The 14,235-nt window shown below is 40.7% G+C and overlaps 4 protein-coding genes across 6 annotated transcripts; 1 reads left to right on the forward strand and 3 right to left on the reverse strand.

Moving 5' to 3' along the window:
- Positions 1 to 9: 9 nt before the first annotated feature.
- LOC108843823 (uncharacterized) lies at positions 10 to 6,106 on the reverse strand. Of its 2 annotated transcripts, none has more exons than XM_057005522.1 (17): positions 5,925 to 6,106; positions 5,696 to 5,842; positions 5,510 to 5,600; positions 5,308 to 5,426; positions 4,997 to 5,187; positions 4,697 to 4,907; positions 4,106 to 4,346; positions 3,700 to 4,010; positions 3,221 to 3,559; positions 2,779 to 3,123; positions 2,526 to 2,621; positions 2,238 to 2,456; positions 1,856 to 2,095; positions 1,101 to 1,310; positions 752 to 1,000; positions 437 to 640; positions 10 to 340 (listed from the first exon to the last, which is right to left on the reverse strand). In XM_057005522.1, exons 1-17 carry the CDS (start codon positions 6,054 to 6,056, stop codon positions 179 to 181), a joined length of 3,507 nt encoding a protein of 1,168 aa, XP_056861502.1. In that variant the 5' UTR covers positions 6,057 to 6,106; the 3' UTR covers positions 10 to 178. The 2 variants fall into 2 exon arrangements, with proteins under 2 accessions (XP_056861502.1, XP_056861499.1); XM_057005519.1 differs by having other exon boundaries at positions 3,221 to 3,562.
- Positions 6,107 to 6,332: 226 nt separating this feature from the next.
- Positions 6,333 to 9,018, forward strand: LOC108843942 (fructokinase-1). The gene is made up of 5 exons (XM_018617109.2): positions 6,333 to 6,820; positions 6,914 to 7,161; positions 7,640 to 7,931; positions 8,029 to 8,181; positions 8,306 to 9,018. Exons 1-5 carry the CDS (start codon positions 6,446 to 6,448, stop codon positions 8,696 to 8,698), a joined length of 1,461 nt encoding a protein of 486 aa, XP_018472611.1. The 5' UTR covers positions 6,333 to 6,445; the 3' UTR covers positions 8,699 to 9,018.
- A 638-nt stretch (positions 9,019 to 9,656) lies between these two features.
- On the reverse strand, positions 9,657 to 10,749 carry LOC108842893 (histone H1.1). The gene is made up of 2 exons (XM_018615943.2): positions 10,485 to 10,749; positions 9,657 to 10,391 (listed from the first exon to the last, which is right to left on the reverse strand). The coding sequence occupies exons 1-2, from the start codon at positions 10,674 to 10,676 to the stop codon at positions 9,831 to 9,833; spliced, it is 753 nt and encodes a 250-aa protein (XP_018471445.2). The 5' UTR covers positions 10,677 to 10,749; the 3' UTR covers positions 9,657 to 9,830.
- A 927-nt stretch (positions 10,750 to 11,676) lies between these two features.
- Positions 11,677 to 14,196, reverse strand: LOC108843973 (E3 ubiquitin protein ligase DRIP1). 2 transcript variants are annotated; one of them, XM_018617150.2, is made up of 6 exons: positions 13,822 to 14,194; positions 13,374 to 13,473; positions 12,550 to 13,152; positions 12,396 to 12,446; positions 12,221 to 12,293; positions 11,677 to 12,064 (listed from the first exon to the last, which is right to left on the reverse strand). In XM_018617150.2, exons 1-6 carry the CDS (start codon positions 13,925 to 13,927, stop codon positions 11,882 to 11,884), a joined length of 1,116 nt encoding a protein of 371 aa, XP_018472652.2. In that variant the 5' UTR covers positions 13,928 to 14,194; the 3' UTR covers positions 11,677 to 11,881. The 2 variants fall into 2 exon arrangements, with proteins under 2 accessions (XP_018472652.2, XP_056861566.1); XM_057005586.1 differs by having other exon boundaries at positions 11,997 to 12,064; positions 12,221 to 12,284; positions 12,401 to 12,446; positions 13,822 to 14,196.
- Positions 14,197 to 14,235: the final 39 nt, after the last annotated feature.

Here is a 14,235-nt window from a genome sequence, read left to right on the forward strand (position 1 = left end):
GGAATGAAAAAGTTGAATAGAACCTAATTTGCAATCTGGGAAAATGGTAGTTGCAAGAGTTTGATGACAAATAATTCAAAAGTTTAACAAGTTATAAACGCAGAAGAAAGAATCCACGTCAAAAACAAAACTTGGTGGTCTGAGCTAAAGATAAACCATATGATGTGTTTCAATGATTTTAATCTTGGCCTCTTCTCATCTTCTTCTTCTGTTTATCCTCAGTACGATATCTCTCACGTCTCTCCTCTCTGTTCCGTTTCTTTGATATTACCTCTTTCTTTGCCTTCTCTGCCTCGTACGCTTTCCTCTTCTCCTGCTCCTTTGCTTTCTTCTTATTCATCTGCATTTGTAACACCACAGTTACAGGACCATCGTTATTGACAAGAAGTGAGGATACCAATCCAACTTTTATGCATAGTAGATTTCTAAACATTACCTTGACTTTATTCATCAGCTTATAATGCTGGACGACAGCATGAGCTTTTCTTTCTTCCGGCTCCATTACTACAGCTCTTCTAGCATCTAAATCTGGTCTTTTCCGCCCTGGTTTGTTTTTGGGTTTGGAAGCAAACGGCAACTCTGCTTGTAGTTTCTTTGGAATCACCAATGGATTGAACTTCTTCGTCTTCCTTTCGATTGGCTACAAAGAAAAAGTATTAAACAAATGAGACCATAAGTTGGGGGGGAATCATCAACTTCCTCCTTGGGTTATACTACACAATGTTAACGCATTCAATAGAGGCTTATTTACCTTGTAGAGTGAATCCTTGTTCACTGGAATAGGAATGTTATGCTCACTACGGAGTTCCCTAAACGTTTTCATCCCTGTCCAGGTCTTATCGCGGGGTTGCAAGGCTGTAGTTAGAGGATTGTAAAATTGTGGAACTTCCACCGTTGTCCAAGCCCTTAAGAAGACTATGTCGCTCATTTTTATTTGATCTTCAAAGGTACACCTTGCAATCCCTTCTTGGGCATTGTTATCGAGCATGTTTTTCCCAGCCTAGCAAAAAAAAAGGGCGAAGGTTAATCACCGACTGTAAAAAGCTTCTTAAACTAATGGAAAACTGGAAATTACAGTAAGGTCAAAAAAGCATGCGTACCTTTTTCACTTGCCCTCTAATGCCACTAACTGTCCGGACAGATGAACCTTCAAATCGAGCTATTTCAAGGTCAGAAGTGAACATGTCTTTGATGAATGCAGTATTCTTCTTGATCTTGCAGGGGTGCCCGACCATCTTGATTTTCTTTGCAATATGGGTTTGGTGATTATACTCAAGTACGACCGAAGTCGCTGTTATCCTAAATCCTGTCTGAAGCACAACACCAAGAGAGCCACACTCAGTGGGAAAGGAATACAGTAGATCTTTACAAGAGTAACAAACCAATACAGTTCCCCTTGATGACTAAAACAAATACTAGACCACTAATGGATGAAAAACGGACCAGTATGGGCTTATATGGCAGCATATTTATAGGAGGAAGAAAGCATTTTAGCTTTTGTCAATTCACATGCAAGTTTTAAATTGCGACGCAAACTTAGTATATGAATGCTAGTAATGACTATTGGTCAGTCCCCTTCAACTCACACTACCCATTTCATGAAGATGCACTTCGCTTTAACAAATACGTCTATATTTATTTATAGGAGGAAGAAAGCATTTTAGCTTTTGTCAATTCACATGCAAGTTTTAAATTGCGAGGCAAACTTAGTATATGCATGCTAGTAATGCTATTGGTCAGTCCCCTTCAACTCACGCTACCCATTTCATGAAGATGCACTTCGCTAAAACAAATACGTCTATCACAAAAGAACAATCAAACTTCAAAGGTAAATTAGCACAGTGTATTTGCATACCTGATTGCTTGACAGGTTTTGGAAAGCGACAAAGCCTGTGTTGGGTGGGACAAGAGGACCCCAGAACATAGCAAGGCAGTGCATGTGTTCTGGAGTATACTTAAGCATTCGATGTCTGCCATTGCGATCTTCAATGGCGTATACAGGAATAGTCTGGTAGCGTCTCCATCCAATAGACACAATAATGGGATCTCTCGTCTTTAGTACTTTCTTGTGCCACCTATGTTTCTTCAACCGGGCCTAAGGACGAAAAACATATCATACAATTAGCAGTATTCAATATCAACTAGCTTCAAATAAGAATAAAATCTTACATGATGAAATGAACTACTTAATTTAACTTTCGTCTAGGTCACAAAAGAGAAAATGGTCGCAGCCTTACCTGCATATATCCAGCAGTATCCTCGCCGAAACCAATACCTCCAATAAGAACTGGATGACACGGATCAAAGAAATCAACCATCTCATAAGGAACATTGTGAATCTCCAGTCGCAAGTATGTTCCAGTCCGGAATCCTTCTATCTCGATTCGAGTATCTTCGTCAAGATCATTGAGTTCCAACAAATTCATCTGTTTTCTCAATTCAAGCTCCTCCTTCAACTGGGGAGCCAATAAAGTGAGTGAACAATATAGAATAAAAAATCTTCAGCAGGCAGGACATTTACTTACTTTGTCAACGAATCCGGGCTCCTTGGCTTCACTATTACGGGGATTGATCCCATCACCGTTGTCATTGTCATCATCCTCTAACTCCGATGTATTGCTTGTACAATGAAGTTAAGGTTGAACACAAAAGTAACTTGTCAATGTGCAAACTAAAACAGAAGCATAAAACCAGATATGAGAAATAAAAGACATGCAGTATATAAATTGTTCGCTTAGCACAGATAGTTAAATAATGGCATGCAAGTAAAAACGGATATTGTGCATCAAACTTTGCTCGGAGAGCCAGCTTTTTAAGCCTACGCTCAACTGCTTCAGCATCTTCATTTTGATGTGTATCAGTCTCCATGTTCTCCTGGTCATTATGCTTCTCTCCTGTCTCTAGATCCTCAAAATCACCATAAAGTTCATCATCTTCTCCCTCATCGCCAGCAACTGAATTTTTATTTCTCAGAGCAGCTTTTGACCAGTCACCAGTGGTAAAACGATCACGAATGTCCTCACAAACTTCTTTCTCTTTCCAATTCTTCAGGTTTCCATAGTTTACAAATTTGGAACAATCCTCTGAGTTGACATGTCCCGCATCAAGTCCACCACCTAAGTTCTGGAAGTAAATGAAAAAATAGCAGATAGTTCGAGGCGATTACATTCTAAAAATAAGAAAGGATTACCAAACTTTGTATGGTCTTGAATTGACAAACCTTGCTATGTTCTCCTTTTGGCTTAAAGAAGTCTTCATCATCACTATTTTCATGGTTCTCGTTTGTCAAGGCAGTAGCTGATGATGCAGGTGCACCATACACAATTTGCATCAAGTTGAGGTTCTTCTTTCTGCCCTTCTCCTTTAAGGGTTCTTTCCATTTTGATATGTTACCAAGGACCTTATCTTCTGATTCCTCAACATCATCTTCATCTTCACTTCCGTCAGATTCAGCATCTTCTGCTTCCTCATCATCATCTTCATTTCCGTCAGATTCATCATCTTCCGCTTCCTCGTCATCATCTGCTTCCTCATCATCATCATCTTCTTCATCCGAGTCCTGCTGCGTCACACACACCCATGCAGCACAAACGGTAAAACTGGTCAGTCAGGCATGAAGAAATCATTTCGTTTTGAACAATGGAAGTTACGAAAAATCAGATCAGGCAAAGAAATTTTAAATGCATCACTCAGACCAACCTCATCCTTGAAGATAGCTTTTCTCCTCAGCCTTCCACCACGGAGCTCGGTTTTCTGCTTAATTTTACCGTCATTACTCTCTACATCCATATCATGATCCTCAGCATCATCACCGGACTGAGATTCCTCTGATGACTCAGTGTCAGAACCTTCCGGTGACGATTGCGCTTCTTCCTCAAGTTTTCTTTCCGAGCTGGCACTAGTCTTTTTGCCAAATAAATTAATGAAAGTCTTCTCCAATTTTTCATCAACAGAATATTTTGTGTTCTGCAACGACTTCACCAAATCTTCACCAACATCCTTGCCCCTTCCTGCCAAGAGAAAAATGTCATAGTCAGAGATCAGAGCTACAAACCATTACTGAGATAAAGCAAGAATGAAAGATGCTGAAAAAACCCTTAATAACCTTTATTAGCAGGTTCTCCATTTTCGTCATCAGTTTTAGAGTACTGAACAAGGTGATCATTTATGTTGATGTAAACAGCATCTTTGTCATACAAAAGATCTCCAATCCCGGACATAGGAGCATAGAAAAGCTTTTCTCTGTCCCTTAGCCCTTTTTTCTTCGCAGCTGAGGGTAAAGGACAAGGATCAGGTAATGCCGTCACCCCAGCTAAACTATAGTCACCAACTCCAGCAATATGAACCTGATAATTATAAGAACTAATATCAGATGCATGTTAAACATGTAAACAAAGGTCTATTGCAAAGGTTAAGAAAACATTATCAGCATAAGAGCAATCATTTAGATCAAGAAGCAGAGGGTATACAAATTTATGCTACTATCAGTAAGGTAGGCCCAAAAAAATGCTATCAAATCATCTCGTTTCTTGGCTCAGTTAAAATTTTATCTTCTACCGGGGATTTATTGAGTAGTTTTGCCACAAAAGTACTTCTAAGCACACAAAACACTCAAGTACTCGCGCAATAGAAATTCCCAACGGCTAAGATGAGTCTCTATTTAAGGACAATAATGGAGAAACATCTGATGTCATACCTTCATCCCTTTTTTCAAGTTACAACCACGTAGGTAACCATACAATGTGATATTTCTATCGCATTTCTTATCCATCTGAACTTTCTCGGGAGGGGTAACATCTTCCAGACGATCAGCCAACACATAAGGATGTGCTGTCCTCCATGACAACGGATGAAACTTGATGACAGATATAAATCGGGAGAGGTTGAGAACCTCACGTTGTGAATACCTGAGAATAAAAGATAAATCAAAAGTGAGCCTCAAGCGTTGCTTATACATATGATCCGAATTGGTGAAACTATCCATGTAGATACTTACTTCCCATGAATCAGACCAGATAAATAGAACAGTTTAGCTCCGTTGTAAATTTCAGTCCAAAAACGATGCTTGAGACGTTGCTTTGTCTTCCTCAGCTTCTTCACATCCTTGAACTTATCCAGGTGAGTGAGGACTCCCATAACTTTAGGAAATCCATGCACTTGCATAATATTGAGGAACTCAAAAGTTTCCTTCGAATCAAACAGATTGAAAGACAGTTTACTTACCACATTGTCTAAGACCAGATAAAGGTCAAGCTTCTTAAAGCATACACTATGAAGAGTGAAAAATAATCGTTAATAGTGTCTCACCATCTCAAAACCATAACTCCCATCTATGAGAAGTATAGCTAGATCAGCAACCTTGGCACAATCAATCATCCCATTGATATCATTAGGGCACTCCACAAACTGTATCCGTTTCTTCTTACCTAAACAGATGACCAGCCAAACATGAGAAACCTTATAAAAATAAACCTTAAAAATTAATAAGGAAGCAATGAACAATGTGAACCTTGAACAATGGTGATAGGTCCTCGAACCTCGGGCACATTCTGGTGCGTAAAATGCTTAACAAGAGACTTAATCACGAGAGACTTTCCAACCTACAGTAATCAAACACAGTGTGCAAGTAACCATCAACACATCTACAGGAAACGATTAAAAACATATCCAAAGAGTGTGTAAGTGAACACAGTACCCCTGGGGGTCCTTGAACAACGACGACGAAAGGAGGAGGTTCGCCGTAAGTACGATCAGCAGTCGGAAGATGAATCCGCCGTTGTTCCTTCTCCACAGCGCGAATCTTCAAACGCTTCGCCTTAACAGCAGACCTAACGCTGAACGCCTAAAGAAATCAAGTGAAAATCCGGTTGTTAAGCAAACAGAGATCAGCTGATTCGAAGAAAAAAATTTGAATCGGAGCTCACTCTAGGGTTAGGCTGCTTGTTATTGGCGACACCACGCTTCTTCTTGTCAATCTCAGACTTCTTCCTCGCGGTAGGGCCTGATTTGGGAGTCCTGTGAGACTTCTGCGACGACATCAAATCGTCGGCGGCCATGGCGTTTGTTGAGAAGAAGATGAAGTGAGGTTTTTGGTAAAAGAAGCAAAACCCTCGTCTATAAACCTTGATTATATAATCACAGAGGCGGTTGAACCGAACAAACCGGATAATTCCAATTTTATATCACAAAAACACCATACCCGGTTCGGTTGAATTCGGCATTATCCATACCGGTTCGGTTTAATTATCATTCTATTGTTATTCCGGTTCGGTTTAATTTGACATCCTACATTCATTCCGGTTCGATTTATCACTGAAGCCTTTCTCTCGCTCCTTTCTCATCAGCCAATTTGAAGATTGAAGACGGAGGAGAGAGAGAGAGAGCTTGAAGGAGAACGACGAAGCATTCAAAAAAAGAATCTCTCTTTCGTCTTCCGGCTCGTCTGATGCATCAGCACGCGCTTGCCCTCAAGTCTCACTCCTTCTCTCCTCAGTATGCGTTATCCCTCTCCAATTTCACCCTCCAAAGCCCTAATCCTCTCCAATTCCGAGTTCCGAACGTGAGCAGCCCCGTATCTCTCCGATTCCGTAGGAGCAGCGCCGCCGATGTATCCCCTGTTAGATACACGGACGGCTCATCCTCCTCCATCGGCTCGCTCGGGGAAGCCGGAGGCATCGTGGTGACGGAGAAACCTATCGATGTCGCAACTCTGGGTAACCTCTGCGTCGACATTGTTCTCAGCGTTCAAGAATTGCCTCCGCAGTCTCGCGGTGAACGCAAGGCGCTCATGGACGAGCTCTCTCTTTCTCCCCCAGATAAGGTTTGTGTAGTAAACATCATTAATGCGTTTTTGAGTTTTAATGATAAAAGTGAAATACTTTGTTAACTGATCCTCCTTTTGTTTTGCTTGTAGAAATATTGGGAAGCAGGTGGGAACTGTAACATGGCTATAGCAGCTGCTAGACTGGGGCTTCAGTGTGTTGCTATCGGTCACGTGGGGGATGAGATCTACGGAGAGTTTCTTCTGGATGTGCTTCATGAAGAGGGTATAGGTACGGTTGCATTGGATGGAGAAACAAATGCCAAAGACGCCAGCTCATTCTGTGAAACTCTTATTTGCTGGGTTCTTGTGGATCCTCTCCAGAGGCATGGGTTTTGCAGGTGCTGCTTTAACTGAAAATTAGTTTTATGATTGTAATGGTTTCTGTGGGACCGACAGTGTCTTATGGTATATAATGAATCCATAGTTCCAATCATGTATATGGTCATGGCTGTCTAGAAATAGGAGGTTTCATTTAATAGAGTTCTTTCAGAATGAATGGTGCAGACTCATAGTTTTTCTTAATGTCTATGCATAAGAACGTATGGCTTTCGTGTTTAGACATCTCGTTTCTCTTACAGACACAAACGCTAGTGGGTGATCTTATCATACTTGCTTCCTCTCCTATTCTGTTTTTTCCTAGTTCTTTGAATTCTTTGACTGGAGTCTCTTTTTACCCCTGTTCTCATGTATGCAAGTGAATCGAAATCTTGTAGGTGATTTCGTTGTACTTACTCCCTATGCTGTTTATTTCTTTTTAAGTATTTTGAACTATGTTACTAGAGGTACTTATGTCTTTGATTGTTTCTCTTTTTTCAGTCGAGCTGATTTCAAGGAGGAGCCTGCTTTTAGTTGGATAACTGGCCTATCTGATGAAGTAAAGATGGCGATCAGACAGTCAAAAGTTATTTTCTGCAATGGATATGACTTTGACGATTTCAGCCCAAGTTTTATAATGTCAACGATAGACTATGCTACCAAAGTTGGGACAGCTATCTTCTTTGATCCTGGACCACGGGGAAAGAGTCTTTCCAAGGGAACTCCTGATGAGCGCAGAGCACTTTCTCATTTCTTAAGAATGAGTGATGTTCTTCTACTAACCTCTGAGGAGGTACAGTTTCTTTCTATGATTACAATATGGTGATTAGTATCGGTAATAATAAGTTAACTGATCAAACTATTGCTGACCTGTTTGATGAATTGCTCAGGCCGAGTCTCTAACTGGCATCAAGAACCCTGTAAAAGCAGGACAAGAAATTCTGAGGAATGGGAAGGGAACAAAGTGGGTGATTGTGAAAATGGGCTCAAAAGGTTCAATTCTAGTGACCAAATCTAGTGTCTCAGTGGCACCTGCGTTTAAGGTACTTTATTACAGATTCATTTGACATTCACATCAAGGTGCTGAAAGTCGGATTTATATGCATCAGAGAAAAAAGTTCATGGAGTGACCTGAATTTTTCTTTTGGCAAAACAATCATTGATCAGGTGGAGGTGGTTGATACTGTTGGATGTGGAGACAGTTTTGTGGCTGCAATTGCATTGGGCTATATACGCAACATGCCGCTTGTTAACACCTTGACGATTGCAAACGCGGTTGGAGCAGCAACCGCGATGGGGTGTGGAGCAGGAAGAAATGTTGCGAAAAGGCATCAAGTGGTGGATCTCATTAAGTCGTCGAAACTCAACGATGAAGGAAACTTGTTAAAAGAACTACTCGCCGAAAATCCGGAAACTCCTAAAGTCAATCTTCTTTCAAAAGGGTTGAGAAAGGACGGAAGCAACAAGCAGCAGGTAGAAGTAATCTCAATGGAAAAAGTGGTTTCTGAGTTGCTTCCAGAGCTTGAACTTGGGAGGTGTTGTGTAAAGGCTTCATCTTGATATGCATTTGTGAAACAGACTCAAAGTTCTTGGAGAGATTTTGATGGCGCGGGGAAGCTTGTGATGAAGAAATCTAGCGTAATTGATTGTTTGGCTAATTTTTCTGTGGGGGAGAGAACCCTCCCTCAAAGGAGATATGAAAGTGAAGTAGATCTTCTTACAAGAGTAAGGATAATAGTTCATCGTAAAGAGAAGTTTGGTATTTTTTTGGTGTTTGTCTTCTGTTATTGTGTAAGGTTTGTTAAATGACATTGTTGGTCGGTATTTTGGAGGAATTCGACTGTTACATATTCAGGAAACAAAGTTGTTTAAGAGTTTTTTATCCTGTTTTGAAGATATCTTTCACAGCCGTTACAAAAAAAAAAAGAAGATATCTTTCACAGAAACTACATAATTACATCCAGTATCATTTTTAAATAATTAAAAATGTTGAAGGGATGAAAGCCCAAAAATTTTAGGAGTAACTGATTTCAGCAATTTTTAGTAATGTACGACTGAACTGGAGCGATCACGCAGCAGGAAACCGAAATGGATGGAGCTTAACCGCTGCATGTGACGGCTTGGAACGAAGGGAAGGATGTTATAATGGATGGGGACACTCTCATGGGTACCTTTTGTGGTGCAGACAATAACAATGGCTAGGAACGTGCACCTGTCACCATAACAGAATTGGAGCTGTGGATACTTGGCTCTTAATAATATCAACATTCAGTTTATAGAAAAAGAAGAAATGGTGAAGGCTGTGGCTTATGGCAAACTGATATGTTGGAAAGAGAAGGAAAGATTTAACTAGGGTATCTATCGAGAGGAGATAAAAGAGTGTTTGAAACGAGTACAAAGGTTGAACGAGAACGCAGACTCCCATTACGATCTCTATAATCAATCTGGAGAAACATATATAAAAGGTTTAAACATTCAACAGGATCTGAACAACATCAAAAGCTGAATAGAGGTCATGAGAATTGAAAAAGAGATTAAGCTATTATATATGATTCAAAGGATAGTTCTCAAGTAACCATGGATTACAAAAGAACATCATAGCAAACAACAACAGGAAAGATCGGATTATACAAACACTACCCACCTACAAGACAGAGAAAGCTACAAGCATGTATTCCTAAAACCCTAGTTTTCACTTCACGCCCCTCTTCGAAGCCCTCTTAGCTGGAGACTTTACCGTCTTCGGCTTCACAACCTTCTTCACTGGAGTCTTCTTCTTCGCCACCACCTTGGTAGCCTTCTTCTTAGCACCAGCAGCCTTTTTACCCGGAGATGTCACCGTCGATGTTTTAGCCGTCTTCGCCTTGGGCTTCGCAGCAGCAGCAGCAACAGCTTTCCTCTTGGTCGCCGCAACACTTGCCTTGGGCTTCGGCTTGGGTTTAACCGCCACGGATTTCTTTGATTTCGAAGCTGCTGCGGTGGCAACCTTCCCCTTCTTCGCCTTGGGTTTAACCGCCGCTGCGCTGGTAGCAGGTTTCTTCTTCTCCGTAACCGCCTTAGCAGCAGACGGAATCTTAAACGAGGCTTTCACCTTCACGAGCTTCTCGGAGGCCACGAGTCTCTTGAGGTTGAGAAGCAGGAGCTTCCTGAACGAAGGCGAGAGCACCTTGTGCTTCTCCTCGATGAACTTCTGAATCGCGTATTGGCTAGATCCAGTCCTCTCCTTCAACGATACAATCGCATCCTTGATCATCTGAATCGCAATAACAACAACAACAACATAATCAATCTCACAATCTCGATACATGAATCGATTAACGAGAACAGTAGAAAACTAGATCCGTACCTCTTCGTAAGTAGGATGAGTTGAGACAGACTTCTTCTTCGCAGCCGCGGCAGCAGGCTTCTTCTTCGCCGCCTTCGCTTCCTTAGCTTTCTTCGTCTTGCCTCCCTTCGCAACAGGCTCCGTCGTAACAGCCGTGTTGATTCCGTCCATAGGAGGAGGAATATTCTCTTGATCGACCGCTGGACTCGTCATCTGAAACCGTAAATGTAAGCTTTTGAGAGAAGATGAGAAGTTATTATGAGAATGGGTGATGTGATCAGTTCATCGGGAACGTCCGATTTATATATAAGTTAGATGTGTGTTAGACGCCATGTCGTATCTCTCCTTTGATTGGTCGAAATAATCACTACGCGGATCGCTACTCGTTTCCCCCGAAGTTTGAATGGCGATCGTTGGATCTTTTTTATATCAACGGCTTAGAAAGGCATAGGGGTGGAGGAAGTTAGTGGATGTTGGATTAGATGCTTTAGGTATGTTTGCTGTGTTTTTAGGCTCGATTGATTTGATCATAACTCGTTATATACTTGATGAAATTCGTTTTTGTTTTTCGCATTGTTTAGAAAACTCTGTGAGGTTTCTTTTGATTATCTAATTGTGTCGATAGGATTATTCTGTAGTGAGAAAATCGGTTTTAAAGAGAGATGTGTCATGAATTTTGTTTTTTCTTGGTTGTGTTACAGTGCATTTGGTTTTCTGAATACCACTTACGAGAAGTTCATATAAAAGTATGTTAGTCTAAAAACCAGACAAATGAAGGAGTGAATACAACCATGAATCCTGAGATTTAGATTATTTTTCGATGCAAAATCATTTGATTGGTTACTACTCAAGACGACCATCTTCTACAATGTGCTGCACACCGCTTGTTGATATGTGGTGGTAGACCTTTGTTAAACAGAGTCAGTAGGTAAAATCATTTCATATACTGTGTGATCTACATGTTAAGCATGTGTGATCAGTTGATTTTAGTTGACATAAACATTTGTATTAGTTTCGCTTAAGTAACGATGCAAATAGTTCTTAACGTATGAGTACATCATGCACAGTAACCATGGCATCCCACAGAGGTCCATCATGATACATAACATCTTATTACATCATGACAATCAAATAGGATATGATAATACACATACGAACGGAACACCAAGATCAAATCGCAACATAGCGGTCCACACTAACACGAGATCGCACAAGCATCTAAACAAAACATGGTTTCTCAAAGATCATCACAAAACATTGTTTGCGAGGCATATTATATATCTAAATCCTGGATTAGCCATCTACCGATTAACCGTTTAGTCGTCATAAAAAGAGTTGCTAAAAGATTTTTTTACATTAGAGAGGAAAGAAAACTATTAGCTCCATGTCTCCACAGAATCTTCTTCTTACAGAAAGAGTCATGTAAGTCCTTTAGTTGTTGCACTCCGACCATAGACAAGCACCATCATGTAATCCTTTGCAGACGAACCAGACCATGCATCAACCCTTTGGCGCTTTGAACTTCTCCGCAACCATAGGTCCACCAATTTCTGAAGCTTCAGCGTTGGAGTCACCGCCTCTCCCATACATCTGATCTCTACCTGTAACAAAAAACCATGAAATGTACATATATATATATATATGATCAACCAAACATCCAACGACCATACTTGCGGTTAGCTTTAAAGAACTAACAATACTCATTAGTCAGCTTCCATTATCCTCTATAATTGCCATATAAAAAGACACTTACTTACCTCAGTTTCACTCTGTAGATCTAGCTTCCTCATTAGGTACTTCTGGATAAAAGAAACTGGAATATCTCCATCCCTGTCACAGAACGAGAGAAACAAAAGGACTATATCACACAAAATAATACTAATCTAATTGCCAATTAAGTGGAACTGACTAAAAGAACCACAAAAAACATACCTTATTCTCAAAAAATTAGCTGGAATTTGAGGCAGAGAAGTTTTTCCTTCCCTAAAATCACCAAGCCCCTTGTCAACATACCAACAGGACAGAGAGAAAAAAAAGCAAGAAAGAAAAAGTTCAAAAAATATGGGGAGGATGAATTGAATCTCACTGATCAGTCGACGATACAAGTGAGAACCAAACAGGACCAGAGGTGGTGGAAGAAGGCCTTTTGCGCTGAGTCCTAGGCAGTCTTTTAGGAGTAGTACTAGTTTCTGATGTTGTGTGATCACTCTTTTCATCCTCACGTCTACTACATTTGCTCTTGTGATCCTTAACTTTGGGTTGGACTTGTTTGTGAGATGCACTAGCCTCCTCAGGTTTCGAACCTGAACCTTGAGAAAAAGCAGAAGGCTTCAAGGTATTTGTCCTGTTTGCCACTTCGACCAGAAAATTCAAAGTTTTCCAATACGATTCGTCATCCCAAGGCTCATCACTATCCTTGTTCACCTGCTTTTTATTCTGATCAAGAGTGCCGGGTGAGCTTGTGCTCTCCAGAAGATCACCCTTAAGAGATTCTTCTTCAGTACTCTCTCGTAACTCTTTTCTCGTGACTGTTTTTGTTCTTCTTCTTCTTCTTCTTCCAGCTTGGTCTGACACCTTACGTTTGGTTACAACCAAAGAAGACATAGATCTCTCTTTCCTTCTTGCGGGCACTTTTCTTCCTTTTACAGGAAATATTTTGGCTCTCAGGTCTTGCAAATTGTGGTCAGGCCTGAACAGCATGCATAAAAGCAGCTCATCAACACACACACTTTAAGTTAACTACAAAGCTCATAACGAGTAAGAAAAGGAAAGTAACTTCTAAACAAAACAAAAGAGTTTCCCATTCTTTATTCTACTTCAGACTCTCCTACAACCATCCCATAAATGGCTTGATGATGATTGACTGTTAAACCAAACCAAACAAACCAAATACTGAAGATTTCAGCTTACCTCAACTTGTCCAATGGGGTGCCACCAAGGTCGATATTGCATACTGGACAACCTTCTATCTCCTCCTCTGTGATTTTCTCATAGATGCATTTCCTACAAACTGCATATACGAGAGTAAACTCAGACGTTAATATCACTCCACTAGATAGCATCATAGCAACTAGTGTATAAGAGAACACGGAGAGGGCAGGGGGATTTACTCTGCTTTACACTACTTGACTAACATTGTTGTTATTTACCATTCAGGGATGACATGTAAACTAGCTACCAGACTCAATTTAAAGGTGTCTACAAAGTTCATTGATTTAATTAACATGTATGCAGCTAATTGCTAAATGAACAAGTAACCTAACCAAGCAAGGCAAAAAAAAAAAAAATATTAGAGGAAATTAAACTCATGGCAGTGAATTTTGAAACATTGGGGTTTAGGGTTAAAAAAGGAACTGACAAGTGTGGAGGCACTCGGAGATAGTGGTGGCGTCAAGGAGTATACTGTCGCAGATAGGGCAGCTCAAGCGTGCCCTCATCGTGTCCCTCTTCGCCTGGCTAACCATCTCTCCCCTCTTTCTATCTTCAGAGAGTCACACGTGCCATCCTCAAAACTGCATGTCGACGAAAAACGGCGAACGCTCAGATTTGTTTGCACCGTCGTCGTCTCTCTCTCTCTATCTCATCGGGGACCGGACTGGAATCAAGAACCGAAATCAAGCTCTATCTAGACGGACGCAAGAGGAGAAAGGAGTTTGGTGGTGTGAGGATTGACGTACGATTCGGACAAGACGAAGACGCCGTGTATTAAATTTAAGAGACCGAAGGGTTTTGACTTTTTGAGTTATGTCTCTTTTTTTTCTTTTTCTTTTTG

The sequence above is a fragment of the Raphanus sativus genome, chromosome 1 (genome assembly GCF_000801105.2).
Source record: "Raphanus sativus cultivar WK10039 chromosome 1, ASM80110v3, whole genome shotgun sequence".
Classification (NCBI taxonomy): domain Eukaryota; kingdom Viridiplantae; phylum Streptophyta; class Magnoliopsida; order Brassicales; family Brassicaceae; genus Raphanus; species Raphanus sativus.

Excerpts from the sequence above, each read along its gene's own strand:
- LOC108843823 (XM_057005519.1), bottom strand. The coding sequence starts at position 6,056 with ATGGCCGCCGACGATTTGATGTCGTCGCAGAAGTCTCACAGGACTCCC. Across the intron at positions 5,843-5,924 it reads ACAAGCAGCCTAACCCTAGA|GCGTTCAGCGTTAGGTCTGC; the intron begins GTGAGCTCCGAT and ends TGATTTCTTTAG. Across the intron at positions 3,563-3,699 it reads AAGCTATCTTCAAGGATGAG|CAGGACTCGGATGAAGAAGA; the intron begins GTTGGTCTGAGT and ends TGTGTGACGCAG.
- LOC108843942 (XM_018617109.2), top strand. The coding sequence starts at position 6,446 with ATGCATCAGCACGCGCTTGCCCTCAAGTCTCACTCCTTCTCTCCTCAG. Across the intron at positions 6,821-6,913 it reads CTCTTTCTCCCCCAGATAAG|AAATATTGGGAAGCAGGTGG; the intron begins GTTTGTGTAGTA and ends TTTTGCTTGTAG. Across the intron at positions 8,182-8,305 it reads CAGTGGCACCTGCGTTTAAG|GTGGAGGTGGTTGATACTGT; the intron begins GTACTTTATTAC and ends ATCATTGATCAG.
- LOC108842893 (XM_018615943.2), bottom strand. The coding sequence starts at position 10,676 with ATGACGAGTCCAGCGGTCGATCAAGAGAATATTCCTCCTCCTATGGAC. Across the intron at positions 10,392-10,484 it reads CTCATCCTACTTACGAAGAG|ATGATCAAGGATGCGATTGT; the intron begins GTACGGATCTAG and ends ATTGCGATTCAG.
- LOC108843973 (XM_018617150.2), bottom strand. The coding sequence starts at position 13,927 with ATGGTTAGCCAGGCGAAGAGGGACACGATGAGGGCACGCTTGAGCTGC. Across the intron at positions 13,153-13,373 it reads ACCCCATTGGACAAGTTGAG|GCCTGACCACAATTTGCAAG; the intron begins GTAAGCTGAAAT and ends CATGCTGTTCAG. Across the intron at positions 12,065-12,220 it reads ATCTACAGAGTGAAACTGAG|GTAGAGATCAGATGTATGGG; the intron begins GTAAGTAAGTGT and ends TTTTTGTTACAG.